The sequence below is a fragment of the Crocodylus siamensis genome, chromosome 4 (assembly GCF_052110815.1).
Source record: "Crocodylus siamensis isolate JL-2025a chromosome 4, ASM5211081v1, whole genome shotgun sequence".
NCBI lineage: Eukaryota > Metazoa > Chordata > Crocodylia > Crocodylidae > Crocodylus > Crocodylus siamensis.
This window is the reverse complement of record NC_143398.1, coordinates 123,977,638-123,999,601: the sequence shown is the minus strand read 5'-3', so window position 1 is coordinate 123,999,601 and position 21,964 is coordinate 123,977,638. Positions and strand designations below refer to the sequence as shown.

General features: G+C 42.1%; 1 protein-coding gene and 1 pseudogene across 1 annotated transcript; one reads left to right on the top strand and one right to left on the bottom strand.

The window, feature by feature from the left end:
* Window positions 1-3,383: 3,383 nt before the first annotated feature.
* Window positions 3,384-16,526, bottom strand: LDHB (lactate dehydrogenase B). The gene is made up of 8 exons (XM_090043646.1): window positions 16,368-16,526; window positions 13,185-13,316; window positions 8,824-8,941; window positions 7,914-8,087; window positions 6,187-6,360; window positions 5,875-5,992; window positions 5,217-5,340; window positions 3,384-3,744 (listed from the first exon to the last, which is right to left on the bottom strand). Exons 2-8 carry the CDS (start codon window positions 13,308-13,310, stop codon window positions 3,577-3,579), a joined length of 1,002 nt encoding a protein of 333 aa, XP_089899772.1. The 5' UTR covers window positions 13,311-13,316; window positions 16,368-16,526; the 3' UTR covers window positions 3,384-3,576.
* Window positions 16,527-16,665: 139 nt separating this feature from the next.
* LOC149866434 (uncharacterized) overlaps window positions 16,666-21,964 on the top strand; it is a 45,236-nt pseudogene continuing 39,937 nt past the window's right edge.

Here is a 21,964-nt window from a genome sequence, read left to right as displayed (position 1 = left end):
CTCTGCCTTTAATCACTCAACTGGTATCATCAACAATGATGCCCCTTGGGGCCAGTTTTAATAATAGCTTTTGTGTTGTTTCCTTTGTTCACATGTCCTTTGTTCACATGCCAAAGGCCATGAAATTATTTTATGTGGCCAGATAACTACTTTTGGCCTAAGTGGAGGTGGATTCACACTGTTGACCTAGAGAGCAATGAGCATATTGTCTTATGTGTTCTATGTTCCTAGGACCTAGGACAATTGACTTAGGGCCAAGTATTTAAATGTACTGAAGCATCTAACTCTCACTGAAATCAGGAGAACGAGATATCTACATTCATTTGAAAATCTAAGTACAACAGAAAACAATACAAATGACAGCATAGCAGGGAAGGTGCAGTGCATAATTAGCTAGTAGTAAACACCTGAGAAAGTAAGATTCAGCTCATAGTTAGCTAGTCAAATTTGCACAGAATAAGATTGCTAATAATATCTACAAAGAGCAGATAACTCAAGCCATCCTACATTCCAGCTGACTGCTTTTTAGACACTGGAAACCACCAACATATCCCAAAACGTGATAAAAGCAGCTCCCCACAGCCCTATTTCTCACTATTATATAGGCCATTGCAAAGAATAAATTCTTGTTGCTTGAACTGGCTGGGGTATTCAAAGCTGAAAGGGGATGACAAAGGGAGGCAAAAATAATCCATCAAAGCAAAAGTCTTCCATTTAGACACTCTGCTGTTGTGCTTTTTGAAAGCAGCCTCCACAATTCTTTTTTCAACCTTGCTTTTTTTTCTCATTTGCAAATGAGTTTGGCTTTTATCCAAGTGATGAGATCTGGGTGCTTAAAAAAAAGTTCTAAATAGATGCAAATTTGTGCTCCTTAACAAAAAAAAGTACAGCAGGGTCTGAATTCAGAACTACCAAAATGGCCTATTATTATGCTAAGATGCCAGACCAAACCCCAAACCTGAACACTGAACTCCATTTGAAAGCCTGCTTGGGATCTGAATTCTGCCCCTCAAACTCAGTAGGATCCCTGTTCTTCCCATAGTTGCTCCCTCTATAAAACCGCCTGCCTGAAGGAGCACATAATGGATTTTAATTACTACTGTACACCAAGCCCACTGCAGAAAACCTCGGCCTTTAAAGCACAGTGAAACACTCAGTGCTCACAAAGTACTATCACAGTTGAAGCAAGACAGGAACCAGTAACACGAGCATTAATTTTTGTGGCAGCCATGCATAAATGAGCAGAGATTATACAGAAATCAAAATCCCCTTAAACTTTAGCTCTGAACTTTGTGCTTTGGGCCTTTCTCAAGCCAAGTTACATAGCACTAGAAAGTCTGACATTTGTGTCTGGGCAGAAGATGATTTTCTGCAGTGTTCTTTGCAACCAACCCCGCTTCCTTCCTATCACATCTACTCAAAGAACCTTGCCTGCCTATGTCCTTAGACCAGCACAGCTGCAACCAAAAACCCAATCCATATATGACATTTTGGAGTGGGCCACCTGCTCTGAGGGAGAGAGGCAGTGTTTTCCCATGAATCGTCAGGTAGCAACAACCACTAGAAACACAACCCTAAGAGCTTGATGAGCCAGTAGCCTGCTACAGTTTAACAAAGCCACACACTCCGCTTTGCAAAGCACATGTGCATGTACAGAATAAATTCTTCTGTTTCAATTGTCTGAGGTGTACAGAAGCAAATGCTAGCAAACTAAATTTGCTTTTGCTTAATGGATAAGCTCACATGATTTTTAGTTGTTTATTTTTATGAGCAATGGTAGAAAGGGCAGGTTGTTTGAAAGATACATTCTAGCTGAATTTATTTCTCATCATATAGAAAAAAATAATTATGAGCCATTTTCCTTAATTACAGAACAGGGGCTAGTTTGCACCTTTATGGTTTCTGAAAAGTAGAGCTGAACCTCTCTCAGGTCTAAACCTACAAGACACATTGAAGCATGATCAAGTGTCCAAAACATTCACAAAATACTGATCTGGAAAAGATGTTTTGTTTTATTCAGTCCCTACTGTGGGAAAGGAGAAAATAGCACAAGCAAAACCAAGGCACCAAACAGCCCTGTGCTAATGACTCACATTCTCCGAGGTAGTTTTTCAAGAGATTGTCCTCTGGGAGGTGTTGTTTCCCACTGTCCATTCACAAGCCAAAGTACCCGAGTTGTTATTTCTATTGAGTAGTCCTCTAAATCAGGGGTTTTCAATCTTTTTTTAACAAGAGTACCTCTTCCAACTCACTTTCAGCTCCTGTACCTCTCTACATATACATATATATTTGGGGGGTGAATGGTGGGGGAGAATTCACATGTGGTGGCTGCTACTGCTACCAGCTATTGGCAGAGCAGCGACCAAATCAGGAGCAAGCTGGGGTGGGGTCAGGGAGGCACTGTGATGTGCTGTGGGGCCAGCAGCGCCCAGTGCACCCAGCAAATATACTGAGGGAGACACTGTCACTGTGCCCCAGACCATACTCCATCCCTGCCTGCCCACGTATACCTTCGAAGACCTAAGTACCCCTGGGGGCATAGGCAACACATAGGGAAGGCATGGGGTGGGAGGTTACATACCTCCCGAGATAGGCCTTTACCACCCCCTGCCCCAAGCCAGCAATGGCCAGGACCCTGGGTTGCCCCCTCCTCCCCCGAGTCAGCAATCAGCCGCTGGTGCCCCCACAAGATCAGGACGCATCAGTTGCCCATGCCTGGATGATACGCATACCCCGGGTTGGCAGTCCCTGCTTTACAACGTATATTGTTTTTTAAAGGGTTTTTCACAGAGGATAAAACACTATGTTCTAGTTTTAGGTGCTCTCAAAAGATAGAGATCACTAAAAAGCTCACAAAAATAGAACTAGAATTTAAGAAAAAAAAAAAGCAAGATTAGTAATCAGAATTACGTGATTTTACTTTAAGATTTACCATTAAAAAGCCAGCAATCCCTAGCTTTCTAATTAGAAACAAGTATTTTTTTTTTTTTTTTTATAACCAAGTGGTCTGCAAGATCTTAACATTTTGGCTAAAAAATAAGCTGAGCTCAGTGTCCCTTTTGGGAACTGATCTCGACTTGAATAGAAAAATCTAGACCTCATTTTAGTTTTCTTTTTGAAGTGACAGATAGAGAAGTTCCCTTGTTAAAAAGGATGTGGGGGAATGACTTCCCCTTATTCAGTGCTTGGATGGAAGACCCTGGATAACTGTGCATGTTAACCAAATTTTTCTGTATGAATGGAATGGAATGGAATCTCTTAGTACTAGATAAGAAAATAGTTTCTACAAAGTATCTAAAAAAATATTATGTGTACTACATGATAAATAAACACTGGAGACTGTAGACAGATGGAAAGGGGGGAGGAAGAACTCTTAAGGCAAGTGAAGCACACCTGAAAGTTTATTTGTTCATAAGTTCTGAGCATTACAAATAAGCATAGGGTTAGTTGCTGTGGACAAAAGCTCATTTCATTTTAGGTAGAGCAATAAAACATTAGCCACAGAGATGGATAACTAGAGGGCCCAAATGCTCACACAAAATACACTTTTTCTATTGCTGGAAGTTAGCATTCAGGTTACAGATCTTTGAGATCTTTCTGGATGCTCCACAGCGTATCTGCACTGCGCCTCAGTTGAGCCACCTCATCATCCTTCAGCTTTTGGTTGATCACACTTGCAAGTCCAGAGGCACTTAACACACAAGGGAGGCTCAAGAAGACTTCATTCTCAATGCCGTACATGCCCTGCCACAAACAAATAGGAAAGAGATGAAACTGGAAGAAGCATGAGATTGTTTCTTTATGCTAGTGGTTCCCAACTTTTTAGACAAGGCACACCTCAGAATATGCCAGCTCTTAGTTTTCACTTGTTTAAAAAACAATTGTTCTGTTGCAAAACTCCTTCTGACCTGTTGTGATCTTTGCTACTTATGACAGTATAAATTCCTCTTTGAAATCTCTGGGCACATTCAGATGAACAGGTGAACATGTACTCTGCAGCACCTCAAATGCCTTTGGAGGCACTGCAAAATGCACATGGTACACATGAAAAGGAAAACCCTGGTATTGAAAAAAAAAAAAAACCCAAAAAAACACCTCCCCCCCCCGCCCCCCAGCTTTAAAATAATATAAATAAAAAAATGGTAGTGCATGTGCTACCCGAAACTAGAACCTGGCTAGCCAGAGCTTTACTCTGGATGCTGGGCAGGCTCCACACACCCAGATCGTCATTGCTGCATCCCTGGAAGGCTGCTAGGACTAGCAGCCTCCCCTACTGCACTGGGGGCAGTTTGTCATGTGCCAGAGCATGTGTGCAGTGGTGTTCCCAGGAGACAAGTAGCAGCAGCATAAGTATGTAATGCTGCTATTTGTCCCCAGAGAAATGCATGTGCATGCTCACTGGGATGCACCCCCTGGGTTTAGTCTGCGAATTATGTTTTTACACCTAACCGTGCTAACTGCATGGCACCCTGTAGAACCCTTGAAAGGGTCTTGTAATCACTCTGCTTGAGAATCACTGCTTAATACAGTTGTGAACCCAATATAAAAAACTCAGACTTTAGAGCTGATACCAGTGTGACTGAAAGTAACAACTGCCTTTAAGGCTGCAGCAAGCACTTATAGTAACATAGTTGGCATTCCCCAAGACTAACTTTGAAAATCTCAACCATTTTATATGTGCATGGCAAGTGGCTTACAAAAGCCTCAGATTCAAGGTTTTGGTACACTGTAGTGACAGAGTGGCCTAGAAATGTGTACAGCCATCCCAGGAGGGCCAGGCCAGTGACCAGAGATGCTGATTGTGCTCCTCTCCCTAACAACTCAGTAAGAAATGATCTTATGGGTCAGAGGTGGAAGTTCAAGTTCTCTGCCCTTTGCACGAGTCTTCCTTGTTTGTGACAGTAATGGATGTTGTGGACGTTGTGTTCAGCAGCACCCTACCAAAGGGGAATTTAACACCAAATGGAACGCCACATTGGGTACAAGAAAAATACTCGCTTCACAATTCCTTTGGGGGAGGCAAGATAATTCAACTTCTGGATTTCTATGAGCCACGTACAATGTTCCTGCATCCATGTACAATGTTCCTGCTGGCGTTTAAGTTTAGAGTAGCATCATTTTACAAGGTTTCCTCAAATATTTGGCAGATCCAGCAGACTTGCATACATAAACCTGCCACAATAAATTGGGGCAGCTGACTAAGTATTATCCCTTACCTTTACCATTGTTGACACTGGATGAACCCTGCACAAGTTTTTCATCATGGTTTCAAGTAGATCAGCAACACTAAGGCCAATGGCCCAGTTAGTGTATCCTTTAAGTTTGATCACTTCATAGGCACTAAGAGAAAGTTGCAGAACACACAATTAGGTGGTTTCAAGATGTATTCCAAATAAAAGGCAGCTGCAAGGCAACATAACCTTAAGTGATACAGAGAGTGGGTAATGACTTCCTTTCTAAAGTTGAGAAATGACAGAGCCAGGAACAGAACATGATTCATAACTTCAATTCCCGCATTCTGTTCATAGGTTCATGCTGCCCGTCTGCTGTTGCCCACCTCCAGTAATTCCCCATCAATGGGAACCGTCCGTGTATGGACAACTCATGGAGACAAGCATGTGCTGACTGTGGCTCTGTAAATGGAGTGTGCCTACTTACCACTTCACATTGAGGCTGCATGCTAAACAAATATACATATGCTAGTACTGCTTTGCATTTAGCTCAGTCCTAATTTTACAAATAAAAATCATATAAATGAATGTGTATTCAAGATATAGCACAAATTAAGGGAAGAAAGAGAGGGAGAGTATGCCTGAGGATGCACATGCTGTTAAAAGTGGGTAACATTCCACCTCTCTCCTCAATTCACTATACCTTTCAACCACCTGCTTGTGGACTTCTTTCCAGTTCTCACTATCACGGTCAGTACCCATAGCAGGATTCAACTCCTGGAGGGAAACCCCCGCCACATTAACTCCGCTCCAAACAGCCACTGTAATATATTGAGAAAGAGGACAAAAATTTCAGTGACCATTATGCTTCCTCCATTATTATAGTGAAGGCTTTAACTATAAAACCTGCATTATTTTAAAAAGGAGGACGGGTAGCCAAATCCTTTAGCCGTCTTGAAAATGTCAACTACAGACTTTCACAAATCAGGGGACATGTTTCAGAAGTGTTCCTTACCACTAGAATCTCCATGTTCTCCCAAGATCCAGCCATGGCAGCTGCTGGGGTGGATGCCAAGCTTTTCGGATATCAGGTAGCGAAATCTGGCTGAATCCAAATTGCAACCACTTCCAATCACACGGTGCTTGGGCAGTCCACTTAGCTTCCATGTGACATATGTCAATATATCCACTAAGAATGACAACAAAAGCAGTGACCAAAACTGATTTCTTCCACAAAATGCACACATATCATACAGCAGCTTTAGTACATGTGGCAGGGTAGATACTTATAAGCTAAAGGAGCTGAAGGTGCAGATGGAGTCACTAGAATCAGATCCTAAACAAAGTAGAGGACAGGAGTGCTCATCTAACTTGTAGAATTTTTGGAATACCTGCCTTCAGGAAGATGCCCATGTGTGGTTAACTTTTTCTTGAGACTATCACTTAAAATGTGACTGAATTAAAATGGACAGAGATTTGGGCATTAGAAAAATGTGTGGCTGAATAAGTCTTGCACAGACATCAAAACTTCTTGTTGGAATAGTCCTGCTTAAATGTACCTCCTTATCATGGCATACAATAACTTATGTGCTTTGACACGATGAAAGGTTGGCAATATTAATGAAAAAAACTACCTACAGGCCCAAGCGACTGCAAGTCAAAAGGTCGACTATTTTTTTCCAGTACAAACTACCCAATTTGTTAATTCAGCTCCTGAAAGCTGGGGATGCATTAGTGATGGCTTATGTTCTGATCAGCCAGGGCTTCCCAGAAGGCCCAAGACCAGTGGATTCCTGCTAGAACCAAAGAGTCTACACAGATTCACACATTGACTTATGTGAGCCATGCACCCCGACTCTCTTTCCACAGAAAAGTAGGAACTATAAATACGGAGAAAACACTCTCTCAGCTCTTGCTTTTGTAAACATTAACATTTGAATGCAACACCACTGGGAGTGTCTACATGTTCTTTAATGTGCATTAAATCTAGTACCTCCACTGAACTACTAGGGAAAAAAAAAAAAATGCGCAGGCAGCCTATTTTCATGTGCATTTGCTAAAGAGGACTTTGTTATGCTTTAATGCACATTACTGTGCATGTGCAGATATGTCCACTGATATGAGATCTAATTTGATATAAGAATTTGATGCATTGTTCTATATTAAACGACTTGGGTTTCACCCAGTGAGCCAGCAACAACAACGCTTATGAGTAAACAAATCTCATTACTGAAATATTTTTCTGAAAATAAATCTCAAAAGGTAAAATTTATGTCAGCATTGTTTTTATTAGCAATTGTACTGTACATTCTTAAACTGGCTTCCTCACTCCGATTAATAGACATATCTTTGTACCTGTATACTTAATGGCTCATGTGCTACAAACAAAGACAATCACTAGAATGCATTGTTTAGTTTTTCACACCCATGGGGTTCTAAGCCAGACTGGTTGAACCAGTAGCTGTTTTTAAAGCCAACATATACATAGCTCCAAACCATGTTAGGCAGGGTTCTTAACCACAGGTCAGAGTCCTTAGTGACACTAAACTAGAGTAAATTTAAATCACACTTTATTTCACCACTAGTTTAGTTAGAACCACCATAGTACTCTAAACACATGACTGTTTATATTCTTCCAGTTCAGGTAGTTAGACTGAACTTCTTTTCAGGAAGCTTCATCAAATAAAAGTCCAGTTCTCAAGAAGCGAAAAATGCTTACTTTTTAAAAATAAGCCTTTTTACCTGGGTTGGAAACCACAAGAATGGTGCAATCTGGACTGTACTTCATGATCTGAGGAATAATAAATTTGAAGACATTCACGTTCCTCTGGACTAAGTTAAGGCGACTCTCCCCTTCTTGCTGACGAACTCCAGCAGTCACCACCACAATCTTGGAATTAGCTGTGACAGCATAATCTAACAAAATAAATAAAGAATAAAAAGAGTGTGTGTGGGGGGGGAAGATACATATTTGAAACAGAACACAGATGAATAAACTTAATGTCAACAGCAAAATGTAAATAGACTGTTCCATTAGCTCTACAGGTACATAAAAACTGAAGTAAAAAAGGGAACATGTTCAATAGCAATAGGGGCATCTGACAAAGTAGACTGTCGCTTAAGGAAGTTTGTACCTTGCTGACTGATTTAGTCTCTAAGGTGGCATCTTGCCCTGCCTGACAGTTTCTCAGGAAATGGTGTTTACTGGTAAGAACAGAAGTGAATTCAGGATGTTGTTCTTAACACTGCCAATGACTCAATCTGTAATGTTAGCCGAGTGACTTAGCTCTGCATCTGAGCTTCCTTGTGTACAAAACAGGAATAACACTCTTTATCTCAAAGTGAATCCTGAAGTTTCATTAATACTCAGTTTCATTATTCTCAAAGAAGTCACCTACCAACTAAGGGTAATTAAAACCATGAGAGCCGTGAGATTAAGATCTTTTAACATCCAAAACAGTTCCCAGTCTAGACAAACTTTGATGGTTCATCTAACGATGTTACCAATTCACTCCCTCAATTCCTAACTTCACCCTTAAATTTTAAAGCATCAAGCCCTGATTTGGTGTCACAGTGGGAGGCCCTGCATAGATTTCAACAACAAAGTATATTCACAGCATAGTTGTATTTGAGAAAGAAGATCTGAATTTACCTTTGTCTGCCACAATCTTATGAGTCTGAAGAAACAAACTCCCATGTTGAAGATCCATCATTTCACCCTTTAGCTTATCTTCCAAAACATCAATTAAAGCAAGCTCATCACAAAGACTCTAATGACAAAAAAACTGAAGTTATACAGGGAACCACTACTCATTATCAAGTTTAAGTATCCCACCCACTTACACAATATATCAAATGTCACACAGTAGGAAAATCCTTTTTTTTGAATTTCTAAAGTAAAAATAGGGATATGATACTGTCCAAAAGTTGACCATGGAAATACATGTTAGAACCAAAATACAATGACACATACCAACAGTAAAAGTTTGCTATTCATTCCACATGTTCCATTCCTTACTCGGTCCATGCTATCTTGTTTACCATAAAAACAATTCTCTATGTAGTTAATTAACTCAAAACAAACTCGCATCTCTTTTCTAGTCACAATAGTTACATTTCCTCAACATCCAGGCAAGAAAGTTCATTCCTTTCATGTATTTGCTCCAGATCTACAATGTAACATTGGCTTGCAAACAGCCATTTCAAATTAACTTTTAAATCAAAAGACTTACTAAAGTTTGAAGCAGTTGAGTTTTTACCAAATAGTCTAATTAGAGAGTAAAAAAAAATAGTGGGTCTATTTCCCAATTTTTCCCCCACCAGAAATATTCAAACACAAAGACAGACCGTTAAACTGAATTCAATTACTTGTTGCCTGCACATGAAAAGGTAGGAGATAAACACAATATTTTCCTACTCATCAAATGTCCCAAGATTACTTAAGGGGACAGAGGAACACTTTCCATTCCTTCTCTAAAGTATGACATTTAAGTCTTGAATCTGCTTATCTAAGAGATAGCATTTGCATAGCTTGCCATCAATGTATGTCAACAAATCATAGGAACACAAGGCGGCACTTTTTTTTTTTAAAATAGTATTTTTTTTTTTTAAATAACCTTCTAAATATTTAAATCTCTTTTGAGGATTGGCATCTATGCTACTAAATGCCTTTTGAAAGTTGTAACCTTGCACAAGCATTGTTCTTTGTTTACTCAGCTATAAAACTAGCAGTACTTCCCTGTGTCACAAGTAGGCATTGTTAGCATATGTAAAGTTCTTTGAGAATGGAAAGTGTTTAAACATATATAATGCATGAAGGTCTCAGGGCCCTGCTGTTGCATCCCTTATTCATCTAATCAGATCAGTGAAATCAGGAGCCAAATACTCATTAAAGTCAGAGAATGTTTATTTGGACCAGGGCCAATAACTTGGAGGGATTTATACTGAAAGATATTTTGCCCAGAGAAATATCTGGTTCCCTGGCAACAGTCACATGAATAAAGTTCCACAGGATGAGGCTCATACAGAGCTTAAAATGTGCACATAGCTACTAAAACCAGCTCATTTTAAAGCTGTGACAAAAAGTACTTACCACTTCTACACTGGTACAAAAATCTCAATGATTTCTTTTTAATAAATGGAAAGGGAAATTAAAACCATCCCATCAAAATATTTTGTTCCCACATGATCCTTTACCTTTAAAATTAAACTGAACTTTAGTAATGCCACAGCTTGTGGCAAATTTGACAGTTAAAATGCGAATTGCAAGTGCATTTGATTTTAATAGATCTTTGGAAATCTGAGTAAGCACAAGTTTCATTCTAAAGTCTAACTGAAACGCCAGCCAGCATTTTGTTGGGTCAAAATCTAAGAGTCTGTAGAGCAAGGCATACTTATGATGACTAAACACCCAAAAATACTTTAGTACAAATACATGTTAAATTGCAGCCAGCAGACTTAAAGCAAAAATATGAAGTCTGAGATGAGATGCTAGAGGTAATCCATCTCAATGAAGCAATGATATTTATGCAATTGACAAAGTAAAAGCCCCATGAAAGAAAATATTAAGGGCCAATTTCTACCACAGGTTATAGAGGTGAATATTAGGAGGCAGCCTTTTTAAACTATACCATCAGCAAAAGGTAAAGTGGGCTGGCTACAGAGAAGCTTGTATCAGAAATTAAGGTAAGATTTGTAATCATCAGGAATACAGTTTTGGAATGGTCTCTCAAGCAAAGTGGAAGGGGCTAAGAACCTGAATCACTTCAAGACTGAACTGGATGGGTCTGTGGAAGGAAGGCATGGTTTGATAGGATGGGAAATACTGGCTCTACAACCAATGTTGGCGAATCATGGTATTTTTGGTCCCCAGCTTGGGACATAATGCTAGAAGCGTGCAAGGCAAATGCTAATCTAAAGCTTCACAGGTTACCATTTGGGACCAAGGAGTAATTTTCCCCTCGTGAATTCTATTGTTTTATTTCCCACCCCTCCTACCTTTCTCCAAGGCATCGGGATGATGTCCATACCTAAGGATGGAGGTTTTTGACTGAGGTACACTAATGCTCCTGCTGGTATTTTGAAAAGGATCCTGGCTATCGGGCCTTGCTGTGCTGCTGAAAGTCATTCCAATCACTGAAAATTAAGTCAGGAAGACATTTTTCCCTAGGTCAGACTGCAAGAGGTTTTGCTTTCCTTCATCAGTGCAGTGCCAGGGTAAAGATGGTGGCCTCAACTTCGTAGCATGTTTTCAGATGTTCTTGGTATTTTAGGGCTAGTGCTTTGTAGTTGTACATGAATTTGAGGGATTCCTCGTAAGAATTACCTACAAATGTGGGGAACTGAATTCAATGACCCCTTGCTAGTCCTATGTTTGTAACACCCATTGATTTTAACTGGACGCATGTGCCTGAAGTTCTGAAGGCAAATATCCTTCAAAAATTTTTATGATTTTAAGTCCCTATTTAATAATGGGTTTAACAGTCACATCAAATAGATTCCTACTGTATCAATTTTACAGGTATCATTATGAACAGTTTATTATCTAAAGATATTTCTTTTACATGTAAAAAAGTTTATTTTCTGTTTTATAACTTCTCCATGCAAGTTCTAGGGTTTCCCTTGCAGAGTCCACCAAGGTTATTCCTTGCAGAAGGCAAAGATTTTTGTGAGCGATATTTTAGTGGCCCAACTGTCATAGTTGGAAGGGACATAGACAATTTTGGGTACCACAATACCCTTCCTCACGTCTTTGGGAGAGAAACAGACACAGGAGAGCTCTTTGATGAAGACTGAAGAGATTCACAAATATCAGAGAAGGAAAGTTTTTTGGGTTTTTTGTTTTTGGGGTTTTTTTAAACTACACACATGAGAATGTATAATTTTAAGACAAATGGAACAGAAAGAATACACTTCTTTAAAAGGCCACCTGAGTAGTGTCACTTTAAGCAGAGGTTTAGGACAAAAGTCACTGCACTTACTACTAAATCTGCAAGCTGTTCTATATAGGGGATTGTCTATAGGTTTCATTTGGACCAGGTTTTAAAGGGATTTAGATGCATAAGGGTGAAGGTAAGGGCCTAGTGTTACTTTAATTGAAATCAGTAGGAGTTGGATATCTGTGTGTTTAAGTCCTACTAAATACCTGTCTGTATCTTTAAGAGTCTGAATGCCTTTAGAGATCTAACCTGCACCTCTAATTGATTTTTTTTTAAATAATGAACTTTTGCTCGTTTTGCTAAAACTAGTCAATCTTAAGGTTCTCAGATTGCTTGAAACTAGTCCTTTAACAGGCAGAAACTTGAGGCTTCAAAAATACCTGGTTAAGCAAAGGCAACATAAAACCAGGTTCATGAAATGGTCTGGCTCCGAATTTTTAGTTTCTTCAACACTTGCACGCAAGGCTTTGACAGATACGAGTGCTATACAACCAGGTAATATAAGCTCATGTTAACACCTACTTAAATCAAAAGGGAGTCTTTTCACCAACTTCAGGGGGCTGCAGATCAGGCCTCACATGAATTAAGAAAGTAGTAAATAAGACTATACATCATTTTGTTTTCTACTCTGCATTTCACAGTGATCTCTGACCTGTCTTGTATACCTAGTATGACAGCCCATCAGTGAAGTTAATTCTGAACTTATTCCCAAAGGAACAGCCTGATGAAAGAATCAGTGGCAGAAGATTCAGGCAAGGACTACAGCCCCTATTGTTCACAAGTCCTTAATTACCTGCCTGAACAGTGGAGTCAAGTATTCACCTCCGGATAAAGACAAGTAAACTTTTTATTGAACGGGCCATTGTAGGAGCCAGAGGAGAGAAACTGGAAATAAGTTCAGCAAGATTAGTCTCTTATGAAACAGAGGGGTCACCTAGCCAAGCTGAAGGAATATAATTGATTAATGTAATTAATTTAATAGTCACCTCATTTTCAAACAAAGGCAACCCAACTTTTCAATACATTAAGACTGCTATTTTTTTTTTTTTAGCACTGCATCATTTTCATGCTGTACCTTTCCAAGAATGCTGATAGCACAAGCCATACCAACTTGGCCAACCCCGACAACAGTGACCTTATTGTTAGGGATGGTGCTTTCCGATGCTATTTGTGTGATCAGTTTCTCCTTTAGAGTAGCCATTGTATTCTGCAAGAAAAAGAAACACGATTAAACTGAATCACATTGCTCTCAATGTTAAAAAGTAGCCTTCAAGATTTAAGTGTCATACACAGATATGAATCTCCAAGTTACTGAATACAGCAGTGCCTGCAGCACTGCACATATGTTGGAACTCTGTTGTTGGTATTGCCTACTTCTACCTGAACAGATACAGCTTACCCACCAAATCCCTTCAAATCAAGTTTAAAAATCTCAATTGACCAGAATGTTTTCACTCTCTGCAGTCACTGTTGTATTTGAGCTGTTGAACTGTGACAGGGTAGAGGTAACTTTTGAGGTGTGTTGAGGATATTTATTATTGTAAATTCTTTCAAACCACCCAGATGGAAAGCATGAAAAACATGATAATTTAGTTAAGTTGTTATGGTGAATCTCCATGCCCCTCTTTGCCCTACATAAATAGTGCAAGTCAGCACCATAATGAGTATTATAAACAATATGCGTCTAATAATCTGTACTGTAATTGAGCTAATTTTGGCAGTTACTTTTACTTCGTTTCAGATATTCCACCCTGATGGTACTCCATCGTACCACTGAGCCCATTTCCCCACCGAGTTCTTTCTTTCAAAACAGTAAAACATTCAAAGTTATGTTGCATCAACCTCTCACTTAACTTTAGGCACACCATATATTCAATTGAGCTGCATGTAGACGGCCATTTGCAAACACTGCCCTGATTCTCCAAGATATATTAGGTGAGATTAACTCCCTTCAGAGGGGATTTAACAGAGAGACAGAGCACCTGGATAATGATCTCTGTGTATTAATATGTAACAGCCCACAGGAGCAAGTCAGATTTCAACTGCACAAAGTTTCAGGAACCTCAAACTAAATGCCACCTTCAAACACATGTGCTGCAGCAGCACATACATCTCATGAATCACAGGCACAGCAAGGACAGAATACTAATCCACCTACATCAGGAACTGCCACTTCATTTTTCTGTCTACAGATTTTGCAGAGTGCACTGGTCAAGAAAGAATTTCCTAATGCATACTGGGCTATCAGGTGGGGCAAAAAAGCAAGAGAGGATTTTTCTTCCAGAAATGACATGGCCACATCCCATTTCATTTGTTGAATAAATTTGAAAGATGCACATGACAACTTATAAACTGGCACAAGGGAGCCAAATTAAAGTTACATGGGCAAGTTTAATTCTGGAATTAACTAATCTTAATAGGAATTGGGGGGGGAGGAGAAGAGAAATATATGTTCCTTGGTTTTCATATAGGCTCTTGAAAGCAGGCTCCACATTTCTCCTGCATGAATGGAAACTACGGAGTGTTTTCTACATACATTAAGGAGATAGCTGAGAAAGTGGCAACAGGGCAGACCATGAAGCTACTGCTACTGTAGAGAACGGACAAGTCTATTTGTTATGTAATAGGGAACAGTAGGCTAGTCTCACTAAGACAACTATAAGCCTTCCTTAGTTGGGGAAGCCACTAAAAGTATTACAGTGACCAACATGAGAAAACAGGGATGGGAGCAACGGTCAAAGGTTAGCAACAGGGGATCAAAGTAGGGTCACAAAGCAAAACACACTAGCCAGTACCCGCTCCTCCTCCGAAACCAAGGAGTTTGTGGACACGAGCCAGCAAAACTCTGCAGGGGAGACTTGAGTGGAGAAGGGACTAGAAAACAACCTTACAGGGAGGGACAGAAAAACAACCTCACAATTGCTTGGGTTCCTGCTGGCCAGGACCTCCTTCCTGGTCTGACAGATGGCAAGCTTGGCCACAGCCATGAGGCAGTTGACCAGAAGATGCCAGAACTTTAGCTGCCCTCAGATGGAGAGCGCATAAGCTAAGAGGCGTGGGGAGAAGTGCAGCCAGAACCTCAGGAAGGGATTGAGGATGCAGCTCAGTCACTGCGCTGGGATACCCAGGCCTCATGGCAAGGGCACAGGATGCACCTGCTCCTCCACCCGGCAGGGGGCTTACTCATGCCTATGCCCAGAAGCCCGGGTTTACACATTGGAGGTCCCCCCCACAGACTGTAAAGCCTTACCTGTGGTTCCTAAAACTGGGCTTTCTGCCTTAGCCCTGCAGCAGCGCCAACTCTGCTAGGCAGGAGATGGGCGTGACAGCCTCCTACTGCCAAAAAGAAATGCCCACTGCGCATGCACAGCACCACCCCATCGCCGAGAGTCACATGCTGGCTGCAACAATGCCTGTGGCCACAGGTCCTCCTGGCCTGTCCCTGTGCAAAGTGCTTGCTGCCAGGGAGGGTTACTGGGGTTGGGGGGAAGGGTGACCTTCAAGCCAGGTCTTCTTGTTGGAGACCAGGTGCAAAGGGGGAATGGGAGGAGAGGGTGAGAAGCTGAGCTAGGAGGGACCTGCAGGGGTCATAGAGAGCAACTTTTCTCAACCTGCATGGGTCATGACCCAAAAGTGGGCTGCAACAATATATGAGTAGATTGCGAACAAGCTTTAAAGATGGTTTTCTCCTTTAAAGGAGAATCTATGACTTTTCCCACTACCTCCCTGCAAGAGGCTGCTTGGGGCCCCCCTTGCCCCACACACTGTGGGACAATGGGTTGGGAGTGAGGAGCACTGGGTGGGCACTGGCCATCCATGTTTACAATATGGGCCCTGCTCCAAAAAAGGGTGAGAACCACTGATCTAGTGCAAGCACCATCTAAGCTCTGCAATGAGACTGCGGCCAGCCCCGAGACAACACAGGCCTCACACAAGCGTTGTTCAGGGAGGGGGACTAGAAAGTTCATCTCCTGAGGTGTAACCTTACTTCTCTATTAAAATACAACCCTCCCACTGCATCCTCCACCATCCCCGGGGGCGGGCTGCTTCCCCCGCTTCCGAGAGAAAGAGATTTCCCTTCCCCACCCCGCCAAATGCTGGCGCATCAGCCCCCGTCCCCGGTGGGGAGATGCTTCCCCGCCGCCCATCCCCAGGGCAGCAATGCAGGAGGCAGAGGCGATCCGGCACGGCCCGCAGGAGGTGCGGCGGGGAAGGCCCAGGAGCCCGGCACCCCGCGCCGCTGCGGCGGGCTACGAACCTGCGGGCGGACGCCGAGGCGCAGGCGGGAGCGGGCTAGGCAGCAGCGAGGAGCTGGCGGCGAGGCGGCGACGTCCGGAGCTTGGGGCGCGAGGGAAGATGCGGAGCCCGCAGAGGAAGGGGCGGGACCTGCCGGGCTCGCCTTCCTTCGCGCCTCGCACAGCTGTGATTGGAAGACCGCGCGCCGCCGCCCCCGCCTCCCTCAATCGCTATCAAGGACAAAGGCTCGAGGGTGCCGCCCCGCTGTCCCTTCCCCCAAATTTTCCAGCCGCGCTTTGAGGTCATTTGCAGGATAGGCGATGGGGCCGCCGCTCCCGGCCTTGCGGCGCCTGCCCGTGCTAGACGGTCTCAGCTGGAAACCGGGCACCCGGCTCCCTCAGCAGGAATGATTTTTGAGTAAACTTTCTAGCAATTAAGTCACCTACAGAAAGAAAACGGCCCCATGACTTTCCCTTCCCAGCTCAGACAGGCCTCTCCTTCCTCTTGGGTTGACCCCACACCAGGTTTTTGAAGCCATGTCCTCACACCAACTGCAGATGCTTCCTTAACCTGTATTTATTTACACCCGAAAGCTTGCTAAGAAGAATTTTTCCAACTATTTGAGTTGGTCTAATAAAACCTATCAGATTTACCCAAAGAACCTTGTCTGCTTATGTCCTTAAACCAACACGGCTACAACCTACATCCCTGTGCTCTACAAATGAGACCAGCAGGGAAGTGGTAGAGGGACACAGCTGGACCTGGAAGATCCAGGGGCTGTCTGTGCTGCTTCAGGGGCTTAAGCATCCAGGCAAGACCCTGGGAGACAGACAAGAGTGGCTCCATTTCATGGGTCTTCAGGCACAGGTTGAATAGACTACTGAAGGTCACTCAGAGTAGCTGAGCTGGAGCCAAGAATTGCATCTGCATCTCCCAGGCCCAGGCCTGTGCCTCATCCTGCCCCTATTACTGCTACCACTTGCGTTCCTGCTGCAGCATGGCCTTCAAGCACACTGTACACATGCAAAGCCCTTCCCTATCCCTGTGAGTCTCATACATATTCAGCAGCAAGAACAGCTTTTGCTTCCTGGAATGTCAAAACGGTTCTTCACAGGCTCATCTGAGTCAGCAGAAACTTAAGGAGGGTTGCAACATGTCTCCTTCATGTTCCTATCTCTCGTGTCTAGCATCATGCTGTATTCCCCTCATGGACTTGTGAATTTATCTTCAAAAAATGCAGGTGAAGTAAGGAGGCAGGATATTATACTGAGGGGAACTGAAGGCTTGTCTACTCAGGGGCATCGGAAAAGATAGGGCAAAGCTACTAAAGATACTAAGAGAGTGCAGATAAGATGCATCCTGGCAGATGCTGTCATTCAGATGTAAAGTAGGCTTTGATTGCTATAGTTTACTCTTTGTTAGGCCCACTGTTAGCTGCTACACTTCATGTTTCCCAGACAACCAGGAGCCCTGACATGAACACAGTAGTGTTGCATGATTTCACACAGGATGGCTCTGGCAAAGCCAAGGACTTCACTTCTGTGCTCCAGTCATATATAACCATTGCTTTTCCTGTTCCAACAGGTAGCTATCTACACAGCAATTCTTGACACTTGTTTTAGCTTGTCCTAGAAACAATGTGACTTAAACCATGGACACCACCTTTCCCCCAGAATTCTGATGTTTGACTCTGATTTACAGGACAAGCTGGTTGGGCAGGGAGACAAAGATTCAGTCTTCTTCTGTGTTTTGTAAAGCAATAAACACGCAGACAACAGCAATACTGGTAATTTCTGTAGTGACATGAAATAGTTTACCTGTACCTTTTTTTAACCTACATAGGGGGAAATACAGTTGGATTTTTTATCTCTAGTTTTACCATTGCACACCTAGTGAGGAAAGGATGGAAGTACTGAGCTGAAAACTTAGTAATGTCACTACACAGCATTCCAGTGGGACCTATCTCTAAACATTTTCTTTTTTTATTATTCACACAACAGAATCACTGGGAAATGAAAAATGTAGGGGCCAAGCACCTAATAATGGAAACTGGCAAAACCTCCAGAGGAGAAATGATGACCCTGGATTTCTATGGAGACATAACTACATGACGGAAGGAGCACTGAGTGGGGCCTTATGGGAATGGCCCACATCCAGAAGCAGTGGTCTACAGATGGGAAACAGTTTGTGAGGAAGCTGTCTTTGTTTATGGCCTGGATCTCCCCATCCTCAGTTAGTGCACTGGAATTAAGTAATGCCAAGTGGCATTATTATCTGCCATGTAGCAGAATTGTCTTCCTGAATCCTTTTCTGTTGCACGAGCTGCCAACAATACATTCTTCATTGGAAAATGTATTTTGATTTATATTTCAATAGCACCAATGTGTTATGCATTTTTCAGGCTCACAGAATTGACAATTGCTGCCCTGAAATATTTACAGTCTGGAGACAGGATGGTAAAATATTACCTTTATTTTGCAGAAATGGAGACCTGAGACCCAGAGAGACTAGATGACCTACCAAAGACTGCCGAAGTGGCGATGCATAGGGGGTGCACTTCCTGTTTAGGCATGCTCCCTGTTTAGGCGATGGGCAGGGGGGAGAGCAGGAGCACTGCTGCCCCCCCTTGTGAGTGCCAGCTGGGAAGCAGAGCCGGCAGCAAAAGTGGTGCGCTTTTTGGTGAGTGAAATCAGCCAGGGAGGCTCCCACCCTCGCAGTCAGTGTGATTGGCTGCCAGGGACACCCCCCCCCCCCCACCCGGCTCGCTGACTGGTGTCAGGGGGAGAGGGACATGTGCCCCCGCGACTTAAGAGGCACCAGAGGCACCAGTCACCCGTGTCAATTGGGGAGTTGGTCTATGACAAATCACAATTTCAGTTTTTTGAAATTCACAGTCCAAACAAATTAAACTGCTAACCTTCAGACATTTAGAAAGTTTTGTTGTATACTAAAGCAGTGGGAATGGAGATGAATGTCTGTGTGGAGGAGAATAAGTGAAATAAATAGTTTTGACTCCATATAAAGTTTAATATTTATCTTGTATAGAAAATCCCTTAGGGTTGAGAACCAATTATTGGTCCCCATTGGACCTCCACATCACTTGAGGCTAGCTAAAATTTCATTACTCTTTACTCACCTGAGGCTACACCTATATCTAACTGGGGAAAGGGTCTTCTTATTTCAGCAACCTATTTCCCTATGTATATAGAAAGTACTCCTCTTTGGCTGTCTTCTGGCTTGTTTCACTTCTTGTCATTAGAGCTTTCTCCTGCTGATAGGTTGAGTTTTGTTTGACCGACCAACATACCTACCTTCCTTCCTTCCTTCCATCTACACGCCCATCTGCATCAAAGCACGCTTATATAAAGTTAACTCCTACATGTCCACGTATGTTTCTATTTCAGCTCCTGATTATTCAGTTGATATATCCGTCTGTCCTACTGAGGCAAGTTAAAGTGATATGCCCAAAGTCACACAGAGTTGCCTGAAGACCCAGGCTTAAAACTCAGGACTCCCCATTACTTAATTTTATGTTTATAACTCCAAGCCACATTTTATTCAACTTAAAATAAAGTGTATTATATCACATAGTAGGGAAAACCTCTCCCTGTGTGTTTTTGCTCTTTTTCTCATCTGAAGGAATGGGCATATAGTCTTGGCACTTGCTTCAGCTTTTGTTTACTTTTTGTTTAAAGATTACATTATGTTCCAGATAGTACACTGATGGCAGAGTGCTTTACAACTTAGTTAAATCAATAAAACAAACAGACAGATATACACAGACATACATAGTGATCACTAGCATTTGGAATATCAAGTACAATGAAGAAGCAAAGGCATAAAAGCTGTTACCTGAGCTGCATTGCTTTTTGATAGCTAAAATAAAGCTTCTTTATATGCACTTTAACTTAACCAGTCAAATTTTTTTTAAGTGGCTTCCAATCAGGAATTTTGGGTGCTAATCTTTAGGCATCCCATACCTTCCTGGGTTGCTTGCACAAGCACCACAATGGCACTTGCATATTGTGTGAGTGTGTCTGAAAACCTGTTTTGTGTGCTCAAATGGGGTTTGTTCATGCTAATCATTCTGGTAGAGCTAAGGTCTGCCTCTCAATGCTTCACAGTGTGTGAGAGACAATGATCTCATGCATGGCAATGTTTTTTATGTCAATGGAAATGGAATGGTTATAAAATTTAGCAAACAGATTCAGAGAAAGCAATCATTTTGCAAGTATCTAGGCCTACCTGATAGCCTTGGTTTATTAAACCAGCTGCTAAATATAAAAAGCAATGATATGCCACATAATTTCCACACTACATACATATATGCTCCATATTAAAAAAATGCTTGGTATTCATGATCATTACAGGCTATTATGTTGAGTCACAGTAAAAAGAACAACATGGCTAGGGACACAAATTACACAGAAATCACTATAAGTGATTGGAAACTGGTTCAAATCTGTAACACAACAGAACTTCAGTGCATATTAGCTGCCTTCAAAATGGCCAAAACCAGTTTAAGATAAATCTGGATGTAAGTATCAGTTTAGGGTAAATCGATTTATTGAACTTCTGCCCCAGATCCTCTCCAGACTCAAATTAACTTACAGTCCCCCAGTATCCTAGGATGCTTTGCACCTTCCTTGCAACTCCTCCCCTTACCTCCCAAAAGGGTGGGCAAGTTAGCCTTGGCTCACGCTGTCTGCTCCAGCAGAGTCGGAAGGCATGCTATAGCACCCCCCAGCTTCTGGCCTGTGCCACTGCTAGCATGTGGCTGCATTTCTGGAATCAAAAGTCAATGTCTGTTCACTTACTTATTGGATCAATCTATGCAGCATAAACTAATGTGTGAAGAGTTAAGTGATTCAGCCTTGCATTTTTTGACTGTCTGTACTTAGCCTATATGAAATTAAATGGACATGAATGAAGGGCTTTTTTAAAAGTCAGCCCTTTCAAAGTGATTTCCAACAATATTCTCAGAAGTCTCCCATGGGCAGATAATCATTCTAGCCATTCTACACATGAACAAACTTGGATCAGAAAAAGTAAACCCAGCCAAAAAGTTTCACAGTGAATAAATACAAGGGTCCTGACTTCCAAGTCTCTGATCTAAACCAGTGAACACTTGGCATAAAAATATTATCCTAGGCTGAAGTCCTAGTTCTAAACTATCTTACTCCCTCAGGGCAATGTGAAGTCAAAGCAAGGTTCACACACTTGCAAGTAGGCTCAACACTATGCTACCACATGGGAGTATTTTCAATCCTTCAAAAGTTCACCAACTACATGAAAAATATATTTTAGTTCACTCCCCCCCATCATTCTGCTAAGCCATAATTTTATATTTTACAACAATGGTCTTGGCTGCACAATGACTGCACATTCAAAATACAGTAAATGATATGTTCCAGCATGTGCATTTTTTTAGTGTGCTGTGAATCAGAAATTCACAAGTATTTGTGGTGGTTTGGAAGTAGATTTTCTACCAGCTCTAAGCCTGCAAACAGCACACTATATCACGCGATTCCTTACCATGGCCCATCAAGGCATCTCTGTTCATCAGTCACTAAGTCCCAAGGTTGCACTAACCACTGGACCATCTTTGATGTATCAATA

Excerpts from the sequence above, each read along its gene's own strand:
- LDHB (XM_090043646.1), bottom strand. The coding sequence starts at position 13,310 with ATGGCTACTCTAAAGGAGAAACTGATCACACAAATAGCATCGGAAAGC. Across the intron at positions 8,088-8,823 it reads TAAGATTGTGGCAGACAAAG|ATTATGCTGTCACAGCTAAT; the intron begins GTAAATTCAGAT and ends TTATTTTGTTAG. Across the intron at positions 5,341-5,874 it reads CACAAGCAGGTGGTTGAAAG|TGCCTATGAAGTGATCAAAC; the intron begins GTATAGTGAATT and ends ACTTTCTCTTAG.